The following is a 23,500-nucleotide window of genomic DNA, read 5'->3' on the forward strand; positions in this document are numbered from 1 at the left end:
AAAACGAAATACCAACTGGAAAATTTAGAAAACAAAGCCAAAAGTAATATTAACTCTGCATTTTTAAAAGCAAGTGCCAAAAAAAATAAGTTTTTTGATTGGGGGAAATACTTTCTTAATGAGACGCAAGTCATTTACCATCTTTTCGATAGCAATGTTCCAATTCTCGACGGTGCATAGTGGATACATCAACAACTTCTATCAGTCCTAGAGAGCCATCCATCCGTCCCACCAACAATAATTCTGGAGACTCTCCTGACCAGGCTGTAGCCGGACCCTCTTCTGGCCAAGCCAGGGCAGATACCCAATGAGGCTGAATATCTACTAATCCTTTACCTCCTAAAGAGGGAGAAAATGTTAACTAGTTACTTAATCCTTAAAAACAATAATACAAAAATATTAATTCTAATATTCACTCAAGGCAGTCCTCAATTTCATAATAGTCTATTAATAAATACAATTATAAGGCAGGATCCTTCATTTATATACTATATATGATTATCAAATTCACAGGCTTTCCTATAACTACTAATGGGACAAAAATGATAGCTTTACTTAAAGTTTATTTATTTTTGAAAGAGAGAATTGTGACAGAGTGTGAGTGGAGGAGGGCAGAGAAACAGGGAGACACAGAATTCCAAGTAGGCTCCAGACTCTGAGCTGTCAGCACAGAGCCCAATATGAGGCTCAAACCACAAACTGTGTGATCATGACCTGAGATGAAGTCGGATGCTTAACCGACTGAGCCACTCAGATGCTTCAAAGTGATAGCTTTATTAAAGAAGGAGTAAAGGAGGGGCGCCTGGGTAGCTCAGTCGGTTGAGCTTCGGACTTTGGCTTAGGTCATGATGTCATGGTTCATGAGCTCCACATCAGGCTCACTGCTGTCAGTGCGGAGCCTGCTTCTGATCCTCTGTTCCCTTCCCCTGCTCACGTTCTCTCTCTCAAAAATAAATACAAACTTTAAAAAAAAATAAAAAGGAGTAAAGGAAAATATTCAGTGTAGAAATGTCAAACACTTACATCCTTTCCTAATAATTACTGAAAATCAAATTAACGTAAGAAATTTCTCTAGAGTTAAGGCTAGCTTTTCCTTCAAATCTGTGAAACATAGAAAAGCCTTTCTTCAAATATGCAAAAACAAACAAAATTATGCAATAAGCCTAAGATTATAATAATTTTTACTTTCCAGAGACATATCATTAAAAATTGAAATGAGTTTGTACCTGTGAATTAGACAAAATTAGTAGAAATATTTCAAGTGATTCAAAAGAATGCATCACTGAAAACTCATAGCTCAAAACCTATTCTGAACACTTATAGTTGTATGGGAAAAGAATTTTTAGCTTACAACTACCAGGTTAGTCAAAACTCTTAGAAAGAGAAGTCAGGAAATGATCATTTCCTCTTTAATTTAAACTATAATATGCACACATCTACACAGCTGAAGAACAGACTGAGTTTCAAGGTGAAAGGAAGCCACTGTTTGGACTCAGAAAGCTAAAAAAAAAAAAGGCTTAAAAAGTACCTTCAGTAATTTGCTAGTATTGGCATGACTCTTACCATTAACTTGCCAAATATTCACCATCTTTTCCAAGGCCCCAGCTAGATATTTGCCACTGATACTCCAGGAAACAGGTGAGAAACTTGGATCACTGGGTGACCCCAGGCTCTCCTCAGCATCTCCTTCTCTAAAATATAAAAGACACATATGGGATTCTAATCCTCATCATCCAAAAATATATAAAACCTCAAATCTTAAAATAAAGGTTTCATATGGACTGAAGTAAATAATAGAGACTCTTCATTTCAGAAGCTTGGCTAGCAGTATTTGACAATCACATATTTGCTAGCATTTGTCATGGTGTGAAAAATGTAGAATTAAAGAAGAGTGATGCTTAGATTACCCAATTACCATAGTAGATAATTTCTCAACAAAGACATTCTGATTCTTTACGGGTTGTAAACCTGGTTATTATTCAGAGCACAATGATTCTTGTTTGCCTAATCTCTAGGGAAGCTCTCAGAAAGGAAATACCTATGCCAGCTATAAAACTATAAAGGCTGTTAACATTCTGTAAGAAATATCATTAATTCCTAAATAATCCTTAAAGAATGATGGAATATTAGCCTACTGTTTTACAGAATTTAACATTTATAATGCTAGCATAGTAGACCTTGATTTAATTCTAAGACACTGATTGTTAAAATTTTTATTTTCTTAATTACTATCCCGGAAATTTAAAATTTTTTTTTTCAACGTTTTTTATTTATTTTTGGGACAGAGAGAGACAGAGCATGAACGGGGGAGGGGCAGAGAGAGAGGGAGACACAGAATCAGAAACAGGCTCCAGGCTCCGAGCCAACAGCCCAGAGCCTGACGCGGGGCTCGAACTCACGGACCGCGAGATTGTGACCTGGCTGAAGTCGGACGCTTAACCGACTGTGCCACCCAGGCGCCCCTATCCCGGAAATTTAAAAACACACACCAGAGATATAGTAAGACTATTCTAAAAGAAAAACTGTAGGGGGCCTGGGTGGCTCAGATGGTTGAGCATCCAACTCTTGATTTCAGCTCAGGTCATGATCCCATGGTTGTGGGATCGAACCCCACACTGGGCTCCATGCTAAGTGTGGAGTCTGCTTAAGATCCTCTCTCTCAGAGCACCTGGTGGGCTCAAAGAGTTATGCATCTGACTCTTGATTTCAGCTCAGGTCATGATCTCACAGTTTGTGGGATTGAGCCCCATGTTGGGCTCTGCGCTGATAGTGCAAAGCTTACTTGGGATTCTCTCTCTCTCTCTTTCTCTCTCTCTCTCTCTCTCTCTCTCTCTCTCTCTCTCTCTCTATCTCTGCCTCTCCCGTGCTCTCAAAATAAATAAACTTAATCAGGGCACCTGGATGGCTCAGTTGGTTGAGCATCTGACTTCGGCTCAGATCATGATCTCCCAGTTTGTGGGTTCAAGCCCCACATCAGGCTCTGTGCTGACAGCTCAGAGCCTGGAGTTTGTTCCGGATTCTGTGTCTTCCCCCCCCGACCACCCCTCCCTCACCTGTTCTCTGTCTCCCTCTCTTTCTCAAATATAAACATTAAAAAAATTTTTTTTTTAATTTTCCCTTTCTCTCCCTCTGCCCCCTCCCTGGCTCTTGCTCTCTAAAAAATAAAACAAATTAAAATTAAGAAAAAAATAAAAGAAAAATTGTAATAACTTTTAATGACACTGTGATTACATTAACACAACCAAGATGAAGCATGTTTAGGATTCTCTTATTTTAAATGTTACACATGAGAGCTGATGTTAGCACTCACAATCTGTTGAACACACAGGTTTGTTGCAGTGAATATTGCTTCTTAGTAACATTCCATACCCGGATGGTACCATCATTGCCACTTGTAGCCAAAAGTCCTTTTTTATTACACCAAACACAAGTCATCACCTAGAAAGGTTGAAAAAGTCCAATGATTTTTAATTAAGTTTTTTATTTTAATTCTAGTATGGTTAATATACTGTGTTATATTAATTGCAGGTGCACAATGTAGTGATTCAACAATCCTATACATTACTCAGTGCTCATCATGATTAGTGTACTTTTAACCCCTTCACCTATTTCACTCACACTCCCACCCACCTCCCTTCTGGTAACCTTCTCTACAGAGTTCTGTTAGAGTTAAGAGTCCACTCTTTGGCTGGTCTCTTTTTTATTCCTTTATTCGTTTGTTTTGTTTCTTAAATTCCACATATGAGTGTAATCATGGTATTATCTTTCTCTGATTAATTTATTTTGTTTAGCATTATACTCTCCAGCTCCAGCCATGTTGTTGCAAATGGCAAGATTTCATTCTGACAAAGTCCAACATTTTTGAGCAAGTTTTGATTCAAATGATTTTGCCATTCTATATCTATCAAATTAAAAAATAATCTACCAGAAAATTGTAAAAGAAAAATATTCATGTTATAGCATAATATACATGGTTTCACTCTTTCCTAATTGGCTTGTAAACATACATCTATTTGTATGGCTTTAAAGTACTATGCCTAAACTCATTTGAGTTATTGCAGACCTATGAGAATCTTTACTAAACATGTTTATTTAATTCAATAAAGTATAAATATTTCAACATATGTTGTACAAAATAAACAACACAGACTAAGAAGTGACTTTTAAAGTGGTAATAACGGAAGTCAGTCTTCATTTCCTAAACTGCCCTTGTCAATGCTCAAGGGTCTGGTAAGTTAGATTAACACAGCGGTTAACAATTTCTTCTCCTCTTGCACATATAAGCCCTCATCTTTGTGAGGTAATTCCCTTGGTTTTCTTCTCATCCCCCATCTGATTTTTCTATTTGTACACTACTATGTCAACCCAACATACAGAGAAAAGAAAGCTGGTAACTACTAGACAAATATTGGTAATTGTGCATGTGTGTGCACGAGGCAGAGAGAGAGAGACACTTAAGATCTAAGCTCTCAGAGAAGGGCAGAAACTATTTCATCTTACATAAGGTGATTAACATACTTAGGGCTCAAAATACATACTCTGTTTTGATGAGCCTCCAACTTGATAAAGGAGCATTTCCTGAGATCTCCTCCCATATCAGCGAGTGTTTGGGGAGTAGTTTGGTTGTCGCGGTCATGTGCAGCAAGAGTGCGCACAAGCTGTTGAGCAGCCCATTGCCTATGCTGTGAGGACAGCCTGGAGGAGAGGCAGCAGGCTGCCAGGGCATTAGCCAGCTCCAGAGGGCCTACAGCAGAAGGATCATAGGAAGGATGGGCATACAATTGGGCAGTTAAACCTGCTTAAACAAAACAATGAAATGATGCCCAGGTAAGAGCTGGTGGTGGTAAACAAAAAAAATGGGTTAACCCATATCTTTTAAAAATTAGCACTTTTGCAATCAATCAATTCACTAAGATATGCATACAAGGTATAAAGCATTTATCTCCTATCACATTCTCTAATAAATCTGATTCATTGCAAATATACATTTATATACACCAAGACTCTTTGCTCTAAGTACACACATATTCAGAATGCATCAGAAATAATTTCAAAGCCAGGGCAGAGACAGCATGCCCTAAAAAGTAAGAGTTTGGCTTTTGCTGCTCAAAAGTGATCATAACAGCCAGTCAAGAGGCTGGGCTGATAGATCCCAAAGCCCATCTATCTTGGCCGAATGGTCCTGATGAAGAGAAGGGTAGAGACAATAGTGATTAAGGAGTCCCTTCAAACTGTTATCATCTTATGACAAAGAGAAAAATAACCGTATCTTTACATAAATTTTATTAAGGACACCTAACCAAGATTATTATCTATTGTGATTCAAACCATAATCTAATAGAATAATCAAACCAAGATTAATTTGGTACATTTTCTAATATCTGTTTCCATGCACCATGAGAAAGGATCCATGTAGTTTTTTATGATCTGAACTTAAGAAGTATACATGACGCTATGTAATTTATCACTTACAACAACTCTAAAACACGTTTTAAAAAGCACACATCAAATTGATTACAAGACTGTATATTTAAAATGGTAAATGATATGAAACTTACCTTTCTTTTCAACTTCAGATTTATCATAGTTAGGTCTCAGTTTGGCCCCCTTGTCTGCTAGTAATGCCACAAGGGCCTGAGTTACAACAAAGTTTGGGGAGGTTACAAGCTTATTCTCTTCAGCAATTCCTCGGAGAAAGCTGGGTAGAAACTTTCGCTGAATTGGATCATCGACCGTGGTTAGATTTACACCTGTTGCAGCAGAAATCAAGTTCTGAAGAGGCAATTGGAACAAACAGGTTTAATTTTTACATATAATTTTGGAACAAAAAGATTTCACCTCAAAAGGCTCTTTAAGAATTGGTCAGAAATAACGCAACACGAAAAGCACTGAAAACCAGCTTACCTGTGTACACAACTGCACCAGGAGTTTGGCAGCACTAGGAGTGTTTGATGCCAGACATCCCACTGCTGTGCTCAGATAGGCCAGGCAAGAGATGGGCTTACTGGCCTTGCTGTGCCCGCCTCGTGAGCGTTCTGAGGTGCTTGCCATGGCAGAAGGGCTGGTAGAAAGGCCAGCTCTCCCTGCTGCGGCCAAGCACATTAACCGAACCAGTGTTCGGATATCTGTAAGCCCCAGAGATTCCAGGCCAGCAGCCAGGCTACAGCTGGAACCACTGCCAAGAAAGAAAAAACACTTCAGATGGATAAAGAAAACAGATTTCTGAAGGGACCACTGGGAGCCCCACCTATCAGCCAAAGTACCAATAACTAAAATAAAAGTCAAGCTGCAATATTACTAGCCATATGTATCTTAAGATAAGTCAAAAAATATTAAGCTGGAAACTGTTAAGATTTTAATTATTTTATTTTAATTTCATGAACTTGGAAGTATAACTAAGTATAATACACAAGAAAGTTCACCAACTGTGAGTTTTCACAAACAGGACCAACATAGCCAACACCTAAGAAGCCTGCTTGGGTTCTTCTCAGTCACTAGACCCCTAAAAGTAACGAATACCACTGACTTTTTAAGTCATGTATCAGTTTTGCCTGTTTTGAACTTTATATAAATAAGATAAAGTCTGTAATCTTTTGTGTCTGGCTTCTTTTAAGACTCATCCACGTTGTTGCATTATAGCAGTAGATACTCTTTTTCATTGACATATTAATAAAATCTACCATAATTCATTTCTCCATACAGATGACAATTAGGTGGTTTCTAGCATGGGGCTATTATAAATAGCAGTGCCATGAAGTTCTTGCTTATGTCTTCTGGTGCACATATAGAAGCATTTCTGCCGAATATATACCCAGGAGTAGCTTTCTAGGTGATAGAGTATGTTCATATTCACCTTTGGTTGGTACTATTGAACGGTTTTCCAAAGTAGCTGTACCAATTCACTTCCTTACTGGCAGTGTGTTCTGGGTGTTCCACATTTTCTAGGTGCTCACATTTTCCCACCAGTCTTTTCCATTTTAGCCTTTCTAATAGGTGTATTTGTATCTCACTGGTTTTCCATTTTCATTTCTCTGAAGACTAATGAGGCTGAAGACCTTATTTTCCATGTTTACTGGCCATTTGGAGATCCTCTTGTATTATTTTGCATTTTGCCCACTTCTTCTATGGGTTGTCTCTTCTTCTCATGGATTTGTAGAAATTCATTACATGTTCTGTTGGTTATATGCATTGTTCATATGTTCTCCCATTAAGTGGCTCATTTTTTTTACTTTCTGACTTTTTATTTTCTTAATGACTTTTGCTGAAGAGAAGTTCTTTTTTAATGTAGTTCAATTTATCAATCTTTTTCTTGATGATGAATGGTTTTTGTGACTCACTTAAGAAAACTGCACCTATCCCAAGACTGAGAATAAATTCTTCCTACCTTAGAGAAACATTATTGATTTATCTTTCACATTTAGATCTAAGAGCCACTTGGAAATATTTGTCTTATATAGTGTGAGGTTGGGGCCAAGACTCACTTTTTCCTGTTGAATAAACCATGTGACCTAAGCCCAAGTTAGTGAGGAGACATGCTTTCCTCATTGTTCTGCCATACAAACATTATCATAAATCAAACCATACACCAAGTGTTTATCTATATGTGTGGGTCAGTTTCTAAATTCTGTTCTCCACTATCCAATACCAGAGTCTCATCTATTTTTGAATTTTTATTTCAGGGTCCTTCTGTCTTCACTGATTTACTTTTATATACCTCTACTCAACAATTCTTTTTTTTTAAGTTTATTTATTTATTTTTGAGAGATACAGAGATAGTGCAAGTGGGGGAGGGGCACAGAGAGGGAGACAGAGAATCCCAAGCAGGCTCTGCACTGTCAGCATGGAGCCCAACGTGGGGCTCGAACTCACATGAAACCGTGAGATCATGACCTGAGGCGAAACCAACAGTCAGACGCTTAAGTGACTGAGCCACCCAGGCGCCCCTGCTTAACCATTTCTTAAATGGATGTCTTTTAGGTATTCTTGGCTCTCTTCCTTTTTTAATATTACATTCTACAGTATGAACATGGCAGGAGTCTCCATGATGGAATCTGCAGGTTGAAATAGCTACACAGTTGGGTCAATTTTGCAGAAAATTCATTCAACCTTTTGATTTTATCCTGCATCAAATGGATTGAAAGCTTTAGTTTCTCATTTCAGATAATAAAATTAAAAATGTTTGCAGTTTACTCAGCTACTATAATACTCTTATTTTCTACCTAAAAAGAGCTAAGTATTTACCAACTGGATGAATGAATAACAATGATGACTATCTCCAACTTCTTTCATTTGACAACCTAGATACTCAAGGCTCTAAAAATTCTATCTCATCCTCCCAAACAATACTAAACTCCTGTCTAATACATACTAGGAACTAACTTAGCATCACCTGACACAAGATAATTCTTACCTGACCGAGAGAAGAGACAGAGCTCTCATTACCATGGTTCTTGCCAGAAGAACCTGAGCAGCAGCAGTCACTCTCCTTAAAGCCACCACCCGGTCATGAGGGTTTGCTAAGGCAGCGGCCTGCTCACCTAGTGTTATTCTTCCAGAGGAACTCTTTTCTACAGAGCCATGGCAACCTGAAAAACATATCCAGAGCACTGAAAAATTTTCCCATTCTATCTACGTTCTGGGCTGCAAGGAAACACAGCAAACCAATGTGTTTTGTTCATTTGGACTTTGTTACACAGAAAATTCCTTGGGAGAAAGAGACAGTTCTAAGGCAATAACCTGTTATATATGTTCCTTAAATTTTTTTGGTTTTATTTTGTTCATATATCATATTATATATAACAGACACAGAAAAGATACAGTTTTTAAAATATGCTTTAAGTATACAGAAAGGGCTGAGTCATCAATAAAAAAATACTAATTCTTTATTTTGTATTCCCGAGAGCAAAAGTTACCCATACCCTTTCATGCACATAAAAAAAAAAGACTGCAAAATTGGTTTTAGTCAGTTCCAGGATTTCCCTATTTTCTTTAAAAAAAATCATACTCATATTTTATAAATTTTCTTTTTATTACTTCGGCATTTCATAAAAGCAAAAAATGAAAAATATTACCTTATACCTTGAAAATGTTCAAACAACTAGCTAAGGATACTTGACGGGGTGGAACAATGTTGTATTACTATTTATCCAGTCTAAGAAACAAATTAATACAGACTCTAAAAAATCAATACCAATTATCATTTCAGTTTACCTATTTGCATTAGAGTCTCTTCCATATTGTTGGTAGCTGTTACCATTGCTACTGATGCTCCCAAGGGATCACTGTCAGGGAACTGAACTGGTTCTGGTACAATGCGTCGGTCGTTTAAACCAAGTGGTCCAGCAAGTAATTCAAATTCTTCTTCACCTGTTAGCTTTTCATCTTCATCAACATCTAACATGTCCCAGTCTTCTGGAATTTAAATAAATAAATTTATGGTATGTGGATATAAACATGAAGTAACTCTGCTGGCAACGGTTACTGTGAGATATGTCTAAAATGCAGATGGACTGAAAGCCCAGTGCCCACAAAATATGCTATGGCACCATCTCCTGGTGACCCAACCAAACTGCACTCCCTGAAACATAGTGAGAGTCTAAGGGAAAGGGAGTCTGAGTCAAACCCACCTAAAGCAACAGCAAATGTTACAGCTGGTAATGAAGGTTTCAGCTAATAAAAGCTATTGTTACAGGGCCAACAAAGAGTTCTTAATGCTATCCACAATCATTAGAGAATCAGTTATTTGAAGTAAATGAATGCTCCGTATAAATTCACGCTGTCATCAGTTTTGTACTTTTTACTTTCCTCAATCAGGATGGAAATTCAAAATGTACTCCATACTTTCCCTACTTCGAAAAAAATATATGCCACACAGAAATTAACATTCTGTGGTAAAGCTAATATTTGAACCCAGGTCCTTTCCCTTTGATTTTTAAAACTAGGGCTGTTGCTTTCAAACTACCTTTAACTTTTCAGAGAAAGTTTTAAGTTAATATGTACTTAAATACCAACACATACACATAAAGTAAATTTTAGTAACAGATGTTAAGCAGAAGGTATATACAAAAATACATGTAAAATAAAGAAGCTCTCAAAACAACTACCTTCATACACACTGTCCTGCTTGCCAATTAGATCTGGAGCTTGTCCCTTGTACCTGCACCAAACATGAAGAACATTGTATTTTTATACAAAACAGTTAGTACCCAAAAATGCAAATTAAGTCATTAGAACATTTTAAAAGGTCATTAATAAAGCAACACAAAATAAAGTGTTTCAGGTTATGGGCTAAGAAAAACTACTGGTATGTAGGTACACACATGCTTACAAAATCAATGATCATTTTACCAAGTTACTGGGGGGGTTTCTAGGTCACCTACAACACTCGTCCAGACCACCTTAAAGATTTTAATAGTTGACAGTAAGGGCAAAAGCCCTGCTCACTACAGATTAATTGCTATTCAAGGATATAAAGAAGTAATATTTTCACGGAAGCTCAATTTAATCTAAACAGTCTATTTTTTTTTTAATCACCAAAAAGATCTTAATTAAGATGTCAAACAAAAACAGAGTGAAAAACACAATGAAAAAATTGACCATAAGCCTCCTGAAGGTTAAGGCAAGGGTCCTGCCTTAAGGCAACTTGCCTGCCAACAAGTTGAAGGTTCATAGAGTCAAACTCCAGTCAAAAACCTGCTGCCATGGACTGCAGGATCCCAGCTCTGGCAAAACATGAATTCCTCAACCACCTTCATCCTTCCTGCCCCCAATTCAGCAGTCATTGGACTTAGGGAAAGGTTAAATGTAACTCTTCACGTTAAAATAAGCTTTAATTCCCACGTCTTGATGAGAGATACTTTATACTCTTCATTCAGAGGGGGTCTGGATATCTACGCAATTTCAAGGTACCTTTCAGAACTTGTTGTCTTGGATTTGGTCTTCAGGGCTAAGTACTTTTCCCTGCAGCTGCCGCAGAGCAGGTAGTATGGATTTCCACTCCCACATTCACCACCGAACCAGCCATCCACATAGGAGCCGTTGCTGCGATAGCCCTGGCGGTTTGCACTGCGCCCACAGCCTGGGTGATTTCTCTTCATGTGCTGGTTGAAGCTGACGACACTGCACTCACACAGTTCACACACCACCACTTCTTCCCTGTCTTCAGACTCACAAACATGCTGCACAAAATTTTATATCAAATCATTAGTCAATTTAACATAAAATTAAGAAGAGGTAGATATTTATATGTTAAATTAATAACTTTGTTTACGCATGTTGGAACATTTGCAGGATTTTCATTAATGTTACATAACAAATTTCTTTCAAATCAGAATTTAGATCACATGATCTCAAGGTGTTCCTTGCTCTTTCTCAATCTAATAAGTTATAATAAAATTAACTCACTCTCCTACTGAGAAGAGTTAATAAAAATGACAATTAGCGCTATCTCAAATGGCTTTTTAAAAATCCCTCTAATAAACCTACTTTACATCTGGTCATAACATGCATATCTATTATCTGAATTTCTAAGAAGTCATTAGGATTCATTTATCTTATTAACTTAATATAGTAGATGCTCTTTTCTACAGGATTCAGACCTGTGAAATTTTCACGCTCCCCGCTACAAAAGCATAATGCTAAACAATGAAAACATACAAACCCACCATGTACCCTGCCCCTGGATGGAGGTAGTTACAAGACCTAGGTGGCACTGGTTCTTAGAATGAGGCACTACAGTGATTAAATGGAACCTATGAAGGAGAAGAGCATGCATTCAGATAGAAAGGTGAGCACAGCAGCCATGTTATACACCCAGAAGAGCTAAGAACTGATGCCAGTTTTGTAATCTATCTTTGACATTACAATCAAATATTAACAAAATATGGCTCTATTCATCTAGTCTGGGGAGGGAAACGATAAAATCATACAGAGAAAGCAAGAGACGCTTTTTCTTTTTAGTTTGTAGGTATCAAAGTAACCTTAAGCATTAGAGCCCCAAACTTTAGGATGAGATCTAAGACTTTTCAGAGTGTTACAACTCTAGGCAAGGCTGTTATTAGTAAGCTCTATGAACAGGAGGGCAGGAAAATAAGTCAGAGCAGCCCCCGCTGCAATCACACACACCCAGGTAGGCCAATCCAGTACCTCTGGGATCCACATTCCCAGAATATCATTGTCACTGGTCAGGTCTTGTCCAAACATAGCTTCCATTGCTTCATCATCAAGATCAATTTCCAATTCCTCATCTAAATTAAAGTCATACAACGCCCCTGGGTCTTGTTGCAAAGATATTCCTTCTCTCCGACTTTGATTCCTGTGGGCCTGCACAGAGCGGTATAACCCCGCTCAGAACAAAACAAAAAAGGCATTTTATTTACATGCATAAAGTAATTCTGAATATTTCACCAGTTCTTAACTGCCTGGATTCCAGACCATAAACATAAAATCTGACCTATCATGTGTGATTCTTCTTCTATAAAATGGGGTAATAGCACTCATACTTCACAGGGCTGTTAACAGGTTTAAGTAAGATAATCCATGTAAAATACTTCATAATGTAATATGGAAAACACTCAGTAAATGTGAGCTGTTATTATTCTTTTAGGGTTACTTAAAAAAATCAGTCATTATATATTAAGTACACATCCTGTATTTTCTAGTTCAGTCTTAACTTCTCACTATTACTATAAATTACTGAAAAATTATGTTTTAATAGTTCAAAAATCAAACACCATTTTGACAAGTCACACATCCTAGTTTTTAGTTTAGAAAATATGTTCCCTATAAATTACACTTCACATGTCTAGAGCATAATCCCAGAAGTATTTACTAATGTAACAATGAAATTTACTTTTGCTTTTCTGGGGCCCTACCTAGTAGTTTTGTCCTAAGGTCCACAGAGTACATCAGAAAAGCCAGTGACCACTTTAGCACAGTGCTCTTTTTAGCTCCTTCTTAATATTAATGTGACATTTTAAACATTCATCTTCACTTCTTAAAGTATAAACAGCTCGAGGGCAGAGACAGCATTTATGAAATACCTCAGTATCTACAAGTAACCAGTATAGACTTCTGTACCCAGAGGGAGCTTAAAAATAAATTTATGAAAGTATGCTGTGATTTCAATGCAAAATTATGTAAACAGGAAGAAAAATGCAAATAGCTACTCTGTTAATGTGGAGGAACTGAGTACTTAGTATCATTAGTTCATCTTCTTTAATGCTGCTTTCACACTGACTTTAAAATATAAACTATACGACTTTCACCAATAGAAGGATGTGAAACATATAATTACCTGCTCTTGCTAGCAATGTGCGAGCAGCTAAATCAAACTTGTGCCTTCTTGTTACTGCTGAGCGACCCCTAGCTGGTGGTCCACTTCCAGAAGCTGCATTCTCTGCATGGTCCAGATTATCAGCGCTACAAGTGCAAATTTAAAAGCAACACAGATCTTTAAGAACCATCATAAATGGAAAGCACAGGCACAAGCTTACTTATGGTCTTGCTTTTTCCTCCAAATATTACCAAGAATAAAATATATTTATGATAAAACTGAAACATAGCTTGTCTTTGGTAAAGCTCCTAAATTATAAATATGTCATATTGCCCTAAGCAGTAATTTTACCTATTTTTTTTTTTTTTTACTTTTATTTATTTAAGTAGGCTCTACACCTAACATAGAACCTGAACTCATGGTCCTGAGATCAAGAGTCACACACTCTACCAACTAAGCTAGTCAAGTGCCCTTACCTGATTTTGAATTATGCCAACAAGGGAATGGTGCTTAATGCATGTTCAGATCCAAAAGAGATCAATGGTCTTAACTAAATTCTAAATGATTCAACACTTAAAATTTGAAATGAAATGACAATCCCTGCCTACGAGAAACGTATTTCAAAGTTATGAAAATATCCACTGAGATTGTCAGAAACAAGCCTGCATATAAGACACAAGCTTTGGTAACCAAATCCATTAAATCAATTTCTAATATTAAAATTAACATTCTATATCATTTATAAAGGAGAATTATTTTATCAGAATGTTTATTTCAGAATAAACTTGTTTTAATTGTTTCTTTTCAGTTTAATTTCAAGTAAAAATTATTACCTATTTTCTACAAAAACATCCATTCAAGACTTGTCATATCATTTTTACGCTTCACAGAAACATAAACTTGTAAGCGAAACGTCCATCTTTTCATACACCTCTAGTTAACAGCTTTACAAACCATTAAAAGCATCTATGAAGGGAAATAAATGGGACACTTGGAAGCACCATTTATAACGCATAAAACAAGTACGGAAACTGGACTCTCACCTTTCACTAAAGCCTTCTTCCATTTCAGCAGCATCAGCTGATGGTATGTCTCCTGGTGACTGCAAATAACAGGGATCATTTGATTTCCCACCACTGCCTAGGACAGCTGCTCCGTGTCTTGAGTCAGCTGTGCTGCCTGGCTGGGGTTCCTCCTCATCCTCATGCCCAGGGTGCTCTATCATCCACATGGCAAGGACAGTGATGTTCTGGGCATCAGCCTCTCCTCGAGCACCTGAACAGGTGAAAAAAAAGTATGATACTGATTTTGGGCAACATAATTATTCATGGCATCAATTTAAGAGTGTCTGCTATGACACCATTATAACTAAATCTGCTATTAAAAAGTTTTATGGTCTCTTAAAACAATGTGTCACCCTCTATAATATCGGGCTTCTCCTATATGTATATACTGATATATTAAAAACTTATCCTACCTGTGGCTTCCATGGCTTTGGCAATCTGCCGGAGAGAGAACCCCATCTCCAGCAAGGGTACTGCAATTGCTGGAGGAGGAGGAGAAGTTGAAAGTCTGCTGCTTGGGTCTGACAAGGCTGAAACAAAAGAAAGAGAGTAAAGTCCTAAATATCAGTACATACTATGAGTAAAAAGTGTCCTTATAGTAACTGTTAAGTCCCCAATTTCCTAATACTGTCTACATTTATTGAAATTTTATTCTATTCAGAATTCACTAAATGTGGAACTAAATGGGATTTTGTTACAGCTTTTTAAGGTTTTTCATAAAGCTAACATAAAACAAAGCTGCTGAAAAAAATATTAAATGTTTTCTTACTTTGAAATAGTTTCTAACTTACAAAAAATTTCAGACTTAAGAGAAATTTGCAAGCATAGTACAAAAGAATTCTTTCACCCATGAACCACTGGAGAGTAAGTAGCAGACATGATGCTTCAACTCCCTTGAATACTCTAACAGTTAATTAACTCCTACAAATAAGGACACTGTCTTGCATAACACAGTCTCAAAGTCCAGAAATTAACAATGTTAATATCTATCTAATCCAGATCTCATTCTAGTTTCACCAGAACTCCTGACAATGTTCTTTACAGCAGGGTCCAATCCAGGATTATCACCCTTCCATTTAGTTTTCAGATCTCTTCAGTCTCCTTCAATCACTTTGATACTTTTAAGATTACAGGCCAGCTATATGATAGGAAGACCCTCAATTTGGGTTTGTCTGATGTTTCTTCACGTGCTTTTTGGCAGGAATACAAAACTGATTCTGCCTTCTTCTCATTACATTCTACTAGATGGTACATAATTTCAACTTGTCCCATTGCTGGTGATGCTAACTTTGATCACCTGAGTTAAGCTGGTATCTGCTAGTTTATCTCCTGATTAACTAAAAAAGGTACTCTTTTTTTTTTCCTCCCTTTGTAATAAATATTTGTTGGGAGGAATTATATGTAAATAGCCCATTCCTCATCAAGGTGAGACTCACTAACATCCATTAATGTTTATTGGCTGAATTATTTATTATTATGATGATGATGATGATGATGGTTGACAAATAAAGATTTTCTAATTCCATCATTGCTTTCAGATTTATCAGTCTCCTTTCTCCATCAGTAGAGATTTTCATTGTATTTGTGGGTTATTAGATGTTATTATAACAATGATTATTTATTTTGATGCCCCAAACATTCCAGATTTGGCTAGATGTCCCTTCAATCTAGTTTCTATATCCTTGAGGCATGTGCCCATAATTCTCTGAGCAATTTATCACTTTCTGGCACAAGATATTCTAGGCTCATCTCATACTTAACCCTGAAATCAGCCATTTCTACCAGGAGATAGGGTTCTCTTTTAGTAGAGAATGGTATCTAGAAGACAGGATCTTGGCACTAGGTGTGTTTATTGCTACTAAGGCATCACTGTTCCTAGGTCCTTTCAGTGGACAGTGCTGATAGAAGCCCTGTGCCTCATTTAATGGTTTTTGAATTCAATTAAGAAGGAAAAAAGAAGGAAGCAGGGACAATGACAACTTTCATTTTTGCTTAAAAAATGTCACTACTCCTACAGTGGTAATAGTCCTGACACTTTTGTTGGACTTCTGCTTCTAGCCATGATAGAATAACAGAGACTGGATTTACCCTCACCTTAACAACTAAAAGAACAGATGGAATATATCAAATGATGGTCTGTAGACACTGGATGGCAGGCAACGTAGGACAGTGACCTCTGAGAGAAGGAAATCAAATGAGGCGAGGTATACAATTGCCTCAGCATATTTGCTGGAGAGAATTTCCAAGCTGCAGTTCAGGGAGGGCAAATTCAAGCTAAACTCAGCGGCCTCTCTGAACTGAGGACAAAAAAGTAAAGAATTCAAGATGGGTAGCATTCACAGGGTAGAACACCAGAAAGGAGAAAGCTGTATGGAAAGAAGAGAGTTGCACAAAAAGCAAAATTCAGAAATGTACAGAAGGTCCTTCTTTTTCCCTCAAGTCTTCAGCTGATGCTAATGCAGCAACTACCCAGAACTAGGGAAGGAATTACCAAAAAGTAGCAGGCAGAACAATCCTCGAGGCTCATACAGGGTTGGGAAGAATTTGTGTTACCAGAAGGAAAGAACTACGATACACAAGGCACTGGATAGAATACTAAGAAAGGTATTAGTTCAGTGGTGGGGAAAAATTCAGCCAAGCTAAAGGCTGTTCTGGTCCCTCCTAACAAAGCTTAAGAGGAAGGCTTGAAAGAATCAAATTATTTCCAAGTAATTTAACTGTATCCTATAACAAAGTTAAAGTATATTTAAATAAATACAAACTATCAAGCACCCAAAAAGGTAAAATTCACAATGTCTAGTAACCAATATAAAATCACCAAACATCCCCCCCCCAAAAAAACCCCGAGAAAATATAATTCAAAATAAGTAGAAAAATTAGTCAACAGAAACAGACCTAGAAATTAGATACGTGCTAAGAAGAGAATGATATTTAAACAGGTATAAAGTTGATGTTCATTATTTGTGCATTCCATATTTGCAAATTCATCTACTCATTAAAGTTAACTTGTAACTCCCAAATCAATACTTGTGGTGCTTTCATAGTAATTTACATGCACACAGTGACAAAAACATTTCAATCTCCTGACACACTGGTTCCTAGCTGAGGTATAACAGGTGATGCTTACACTCTCGTTTGAGCTCCGAGACTGTAAACAAGTCTCCTTTTCATGGTCTATTTAGTGTTATGTGTTTTGCAGTTTTGTGCTTTTTGTTGGTGGCTTCACTATTTAAAATGGCCATGAAGCATAGTGCTGAAATGCTGTTAGTTTATTTTTTTTTTTAAGTTTATTTATCTATTTTGAGAGAGAGAGAGAGTGTGTGCGTACAAGCTGGGAAGAGGCAGAGAGAGGGGGAGAGAATCCACAAGCAGGCTCCACAGTGTCAGTGCAGAGCCCAATGCTGGGGGCTCAATCTCACGAACTGTGAGATTATGACCAGAGCCGAAATCAAGAGTCAGACGCTTAACCAACTGAGACACCAGGAGCCCCTGTCTAGTGTTTCTAAGTCCAAGAAGGCTACGATATGCCTTATGGAGAAAATGTATGTGTCACATAAATTTCATTCAGGCATGAGTTATGGTGCTCTTGGCCATGAGTTCAATGCTAATGAATCAATAATATATATTAAATATAATGTATTTAAATAGAAACATACATAAAACAAGGTTATATACTTGACAAAATGTGACCAGAAGTTCACAAAAACCTACCCTTATATCTCCCTTAGGAGTAATGGTTCAGTTTTCACTAATTCAGTGTTCACAGTGACTTTATAGAACATAACTATCCTAATAGTGAGAACTGACCGTTATTCCATGTATTTGATAAGGCAGAGAAAAGATTAATAAGCATGTTAAAGACATGGAAGACTGTCTTTACAATGTATGAATGGAAAAGTACTAGATGGGACTGAGAGAAAATCTGATTCTGCAGGAGAAAAGATTAATGACCAGAAGACACAACAATAAAAACTATACAAAATGGAAACAGACATTAGATAAACAATAAAAAATAAATAAAAAGATATTAAAAAAAAATCAAAGCATTAGTGATCTGTGGGACAACTTCAAGTGGCCTTGTATACACATAACCATAGACACTGAAATGGAGTTATACAACAGAAATACGTCTGAAAAATAATGAATTAAAAATGTCCAAATTTAAAGACAACTAAAAATCCACAGATCCAACAAGCTCAATAAATCCCAAGCACAAGAAAACTAAATCAGGGCAGATCATAATAAAATTGCTTAAACCTAGTGATAAAACAGAAAAATCTTAAAAGCAGCCAGAGAAAAAGGCATATTATATCAAGATTAGAATGACAGAAAACTTATCATGCAAGCCAGAAGACAGCAGAGGATCTTAAAGCACTGAAAGAAAAAAAATCGTGAATCTAGAATTCTATACCCAGAGAAAATATTTTTCAAAAATGAAGGTGAAATACACTCTTTTAGATATACAAGAGCCAAAAGAACTCATCACTAGCAGATCATTACAAGACACGTTAAAGGGAAAGCAGAAGGAAATTATACCATATGGAAATTGGGAACTACATAAAGAAATAAAGAATCTAAGACCTGATAAATATGTGCGTAAATATAAAATACATACTTTAGATTTCAAATTTCTTGCAAAGACAACTGGCTGTTTACAACAAAAATAATAACAATGTGTTATGGGCTTTATAACCTATGTATATATTAAACGTATGATAAAAGTACAAAGACTAAGAAAGGGGAAATAAAAGTATACCATTGTTAGAATTTTTAATATATATGAAGTGGTACTTGAAAGGAGCCTGTAATAATTAAAAATGTATACTATAGACCTGAAAATAATCTCTAAAAATACACATATAGCTGATAAGCCAACAAAGGAGGTAAAATGAAATAATATAAAATATGAATTTAACAAAAAGACAGAAACAGAAGGAAAAGAGAAGGAACAGACGACGTGAACAGAAAGATGGTAAATTTAAACACAACCCTACCAATTATCACATTAAATGTAAACAGTCTACACACACCAATTAAAAGATAGAGAATACCAGGTTGGATTAAAAAAGCAAGACCCAATGATAGGTTGCCTTTACAAAGCCCCTTTTAAATATAAAGACACAAAAAAGTAAAAGGCAAAAATGATGGGAGACAACATACCATCCTAACACTAATATATTTATATCAGATAAAGCAGATTTAAGGACAAAGAATATTACCAGGAGTAAAGAGAGTCACTTGGTAATGACAAAGAGGTCAATTCACTATGAAAACATAAGAATCTTAAATATTTATGTACCCAAAGAGAGTTTTAAAAGACATGAAACAAAAACTGATAAATGAAAGGAGAAATAAATCCACAATTACAGGCAGAGATTTCAACACTACTCTATCAATAATTGATACAGTAAGTAGACCAAATACTGATATTTACTGATACTTCTTTATCAGTAGAGATAAAGAAGACTTGAAAAAACAATCAACTACCTTGACTGACCAAACATTTACAGAACACTCCACTCAACAATAGCATAATACACATTTTTTTCCAAGTCACATGGAATATTTACCAAAACAGACCATATTCTGGGCCATAAAATAAGTCTCAATAAATTTAAAAGAATTCATATTATACAAGATACATTCTCTGATAACAATGAAATTAGAAATTAGTAAGAGAAAGACATCTGAAAAATTCCTAAAGATCTGGAAACAAAATAACATACTTCTAAATGACCAAAATTGTCAAAGAAGATATCCATGGTAAATTAGTACTTTAAACTGAATGAATGAAAATGGAAACACAGCATTTCACAATGTGGAGGTTACAGCAAAAGCAATGGTGAAAGGAAATTCATAACACTAAAAATGCCTATAACAGAAAATAAGAAGGGTCTAGTATGACTGATGTAGAGCATACTCTTTCTCTCCCAACTAGCCATAAATGAATCTACAGCTTCAAAATAGAGAAGACAATTTAGTTTGATAGGGCAGATCACCCTTAATCAAAATCACTGTTTTACCTTCAATGAGAAAAAACAGAATGCCCATGTTATGAAGTCCCACACATCAGGAATACCAAGAGGTCTGGGTGTCATAGTGCATGACAGCACACGCACCTGTGCGGTTAGCTGGCCTTGCTGACTGGGAATCAGGAGAAGTTAAGCTTTGCCTTCTTCCTACTTCATCAGAAGGAGAGGTTGGTAATGATGATATTGGAGGAGTCTGTGCACGACGTGTGGGAAGTACAGTGGTAGTTGGGTAACTAGAGAACATTTGCCTTTAAGAAAACAATAATGGTTAGCATAAAAATCCAATTAGAAAATAATACATACATCACAGTCTTCTTATAGAAAAATATTCAACCTGGAAAACTTTAAGTTAGCTATGGTTTAATGGAGGAGGGGAGAAAGACTCCCAACAATTTTAATAATCATTATCACATAGAATACATTTACTATAAAAGTAATGTTACCATTTGTTTGGCAAAATGCCAGCAACATAGCAGGTGAGGGGAAGGCAGCAATTAATAAAATAGATTTTTAAAATATCCCTGCTTTCATGGAGCTTTCCTTCTACTGTAAGAAGATGACAGTGTTATTTTGATAGGTATACAGTAGTTAAAGAATAAGGGCTTTTAAAGATAGCTAAATTACAGTTACTTCAAATATAAATTTATTAGCTAGCCATGAAATTATTCACATGTATTCAAAGTAATAGACTATAGGTAAGTTATGGAAAGAAAAGAGAACTGCCCAGTCACTTAACACAACTGAAAAACAGCATATGAATGGTATGCCAGCCATGTAGAGGGGGAAAGGTACAAGAGAGGCAGCCCCCTCAGGCTGAGAAGGCACACACTGGCTTAAGAATAAAATCCAGGAAGGTCCTCATTGACTGTCTACTCTTCAGATTTGTCCAACAAAATAACCCTTTTAAGCATCAAAAAATACTGTCTACCCAGTCAAATAACTGATACATGATATTCACACAGGCAGCAGTTGTTCCCTGATCTTTCTAGTGTTAAATGATGCTTAGTCAGGCAGAGACAACAGCAGCTCTAATATAGTCCCAGCCAACAACAGGCAAACAAAGACTGAGAAGAAAGGAGGAGTCACAAGGTCTATGAATGCCTGTGAGAGCAAGGGAATATTATTCTACCAGTGAATGCCATGTCTACACTGCACAGCTTGGAAGGCAACAAGGATTAAAAACCATATTAGAATATCCTATCATTCTTCTTTTCCTCCTTTCTTGAACAGAAGCACCCGTGGAACTGTTATCAAGTGAGAGAGTTAGGATGTGTGAGGACTGGGCAATGGTAGCTGCTAGGATTATTACTCTTCCTGCCCAAGACCAGAGCAGTAACTCAGTTGTGTGAGCTAAAGACTACTGCATTAAGGGTCCGGTCAGGTCCCTTATGACTCAGGTCATAATCTCTCAGTTCGTGAGTTCAAGGCCCGCATCAGGCTCTCTGCTTTCAGCGCAGAGCCCACCCTCGGATCAGATCGTCTGTGACAACCCTCTCTCTTGGCTCCCCTCTGGCTTATGCGCACATGCGCACTCTCTCTCAAAAACAAACATTTAAAAAAAAAAAATCACTGGGGAACCTTAATTAGAATGTAAACTGTGCCCCACCAGACCTACTGAATGAGACAGGGGGATACTTTACAGTCCCAGAGCCTTAAAAAGCCTCCCAGGTGGCTCCTGTGGACACCAAAAATTGACAAGCATTACAGTAATAGCCCCTCTCCTACTCTCTAAGATGTCAGCCTACACAATGGGAATGGTAATAACCTGTCAATTATGGGAAGGGGGGAAAGAAAGAAGAAAAAGGGAGACTACCCATTCTACTGCTCTTTATTTCACTTAGGGCCTACTTAAGGGAGCTCACAAAATAGTCCCTCCCTAATGATTTTCTCTTAGAAGTTTTCATTTTGTGTATATAACTGGTAAAGTGAAACAAAAAGAAAACTCAGACGTTATTTGGAATTTACAAACCTACTAAAATAGGGTTGGCTGAAGAAGTATCTATTGTAAGACAGGCTCTTTCATTTGAAAAGTAGACTTGTTTGATCTTACAGTAAGAATGAAAGTATAATTAAGAAATTATGCTTAAAAGGGAAATAACTAGAGAAAATTATTTTCATGGAAGTGACCTCCATCTTGAAGCTCTAATATTCAATACAAGCATTTACTTTTTGAGGAAAAAACTATCCAAAAGCCTAGCTGAAAGAAAAGAAAAGATCATTATAAGGAGATAGACTCCTACACTATCTGACTGTCAGCAGCATGGGTGATAAATCCAGACCACCCCTCGACTGGCTATGAGACTTGTGCAAGTTATTTAACTTGAGGGGCATTCCCAACTTTAGCAAAATGGGTTTGACTTTATGATCTCTTAGGTTCCTCCTAGCTCTAGAATGCCTTTAGTTGGGCACATTCTTCACTGACAGAACAATCACGTGTTCAGAATCATAGGCATCAATACGGCAGATGTTAAAGGTCAACTTCCCTACCTGAGAAGACTAAGTGGCATCACTCCTGGGGATTCAGATGCAGGTACTGTTTCTGTGTCAGTGACTGGAGTGGTGGCAGTTGTGGTGTCTTCCAGCGAGCTGCTCATAAAGGAAGTTGTGCTCGAGGCTGATGGGCTAGTGGTAACTGGTGTTTGTGCCTGCTGGGCTTGGTCACTTTCTTCAGCTTGTTGATCAATCTCTATAAACCAAGGTAAATATTAAGAAAGTAGTAAGGATTTGTTTTTTTCACAAGTGACATATAAATGAAAAACTTACAATATGAAAAGTTTCTAAATATATTTCCTAAGTGCCAATTTCTACGACATATTTTTTTAATGTTCTTGCATATATACACCCTGTATTCACTACTGTCGAGCCTTACTACAGACTCTACTAATAAATACACTTTTGTAATTAATTTTCTTTTTTAGAGAAGAAGGTTCTCTTAAAAACAAAAAAGAAGCCACCTGGGTGGCTCAGTCAGTCAAGAGACTGCCTCCTGATTTCTGTTCAAGTCATGATCTCACAATTCCTGAGACCAAGACATGCATTGGGCTCTGCGCTCATTGCTCGGAGCTTGCTTGGGATTTCCTCTCTCCCTCCCTCCCTCCCTCCCTCCCTCCCTCCCTCCCTCCCTCTCTCCC

General features: G+C 37.0%; 1 protein-coding gene across 13 annotated transcripts in view; it reads right to left on the reverse strand.

The window, feature by feature from the left end:
* Window positions 1-23,500, reverse strand: part of HERC1 (HECT and RLD domain containing E3 ubiquitin protein ligase family member 1) — a 187,240-nt gene that overhangs the window by 32,780 nt on the left and 130,960 nt on the right. For 9 of the 13 annotated variants that reach the window (XM_049611706.1, XM_049611711.1, XM_049611705.1 and 6 more), the window contains 16 exons: window positions 22,857-23,055; window positions 20,457-20,617; window positions 14,751-14,867; window positions 14,317-14,548; window positions 13,295-13,419; window positions 12,124-12,344; window positions 10,905-11,177; window positions 10,104-10,152; window positions 9,211-9,411; window positions 8,411-8,585; window positions 5,905-6,175; window positions 5,559-5,772; window positions 4,539-4,795; window positions 3,311-3,438; window positions 1,564-1,691; window positions 139-339 (listed from right to left, as the gene is read on the reverse strand). In XM_049611706.1, the coding sequence (XP_049467663.1) occupies window positions 139-339; window positions 1,564-1,691; window positions 3,311-3,438; window positions 4,539-4,795; window positions 5,559-5,772; window positions 5,905-6,175; window positions 8,411-8,585; window positions 9,211-9,411; window positions 10,104-10,152; window positions 10,905-11,177; window positions 12,124-12,344; window positions 13,295-13,419; window positions 14,317-14,548; window positions 14,751-14,867; window positions 20,457-20,617; window positions 22,857-23,055 (2,952 nt within the window). The remainder of the gene's footprint in view (window positions 1-138; window positions 340-1,563; window positions 1,692-3,310; window positions 3,439-4,538; window positions 4,796-5,558; window positions 5,773-5,904; window positions 6,176-8,410; window positions 8,586-9,210; window positions 9,412-10,103; window positions 10,153-10,904; window positions 11,178-12,123; window positions 12,345-13,294; window positions 13,420-14,316; window positions 14,549-14,750; window positions 14,868-20,456; window positions 20,618-22,856; window positions 23,056-23,500) is intronic. The other 4 variants (XM_049611715.1, XM_049611717.1, XM_049611710.1 and 1 more) reach the window with 3 other exon arrangements.

The sequence above is a fragment of the Panthera uncia genome, assembly GCF_023721935.1.
Source record: "Panthera uncia isolate 11264 chromosome B3 unlocalized genomic scaffold, Puncia_PCG_1.0 HiC_scaffold_1, whole genome shotgun sequence".
In the NCBI taxonomy this organism is placed as follows: Eukaryota; Metazoa; Chordata; class Mammalia; order Carnivora; family Felidae; genus Panthera; species Panthera uncia.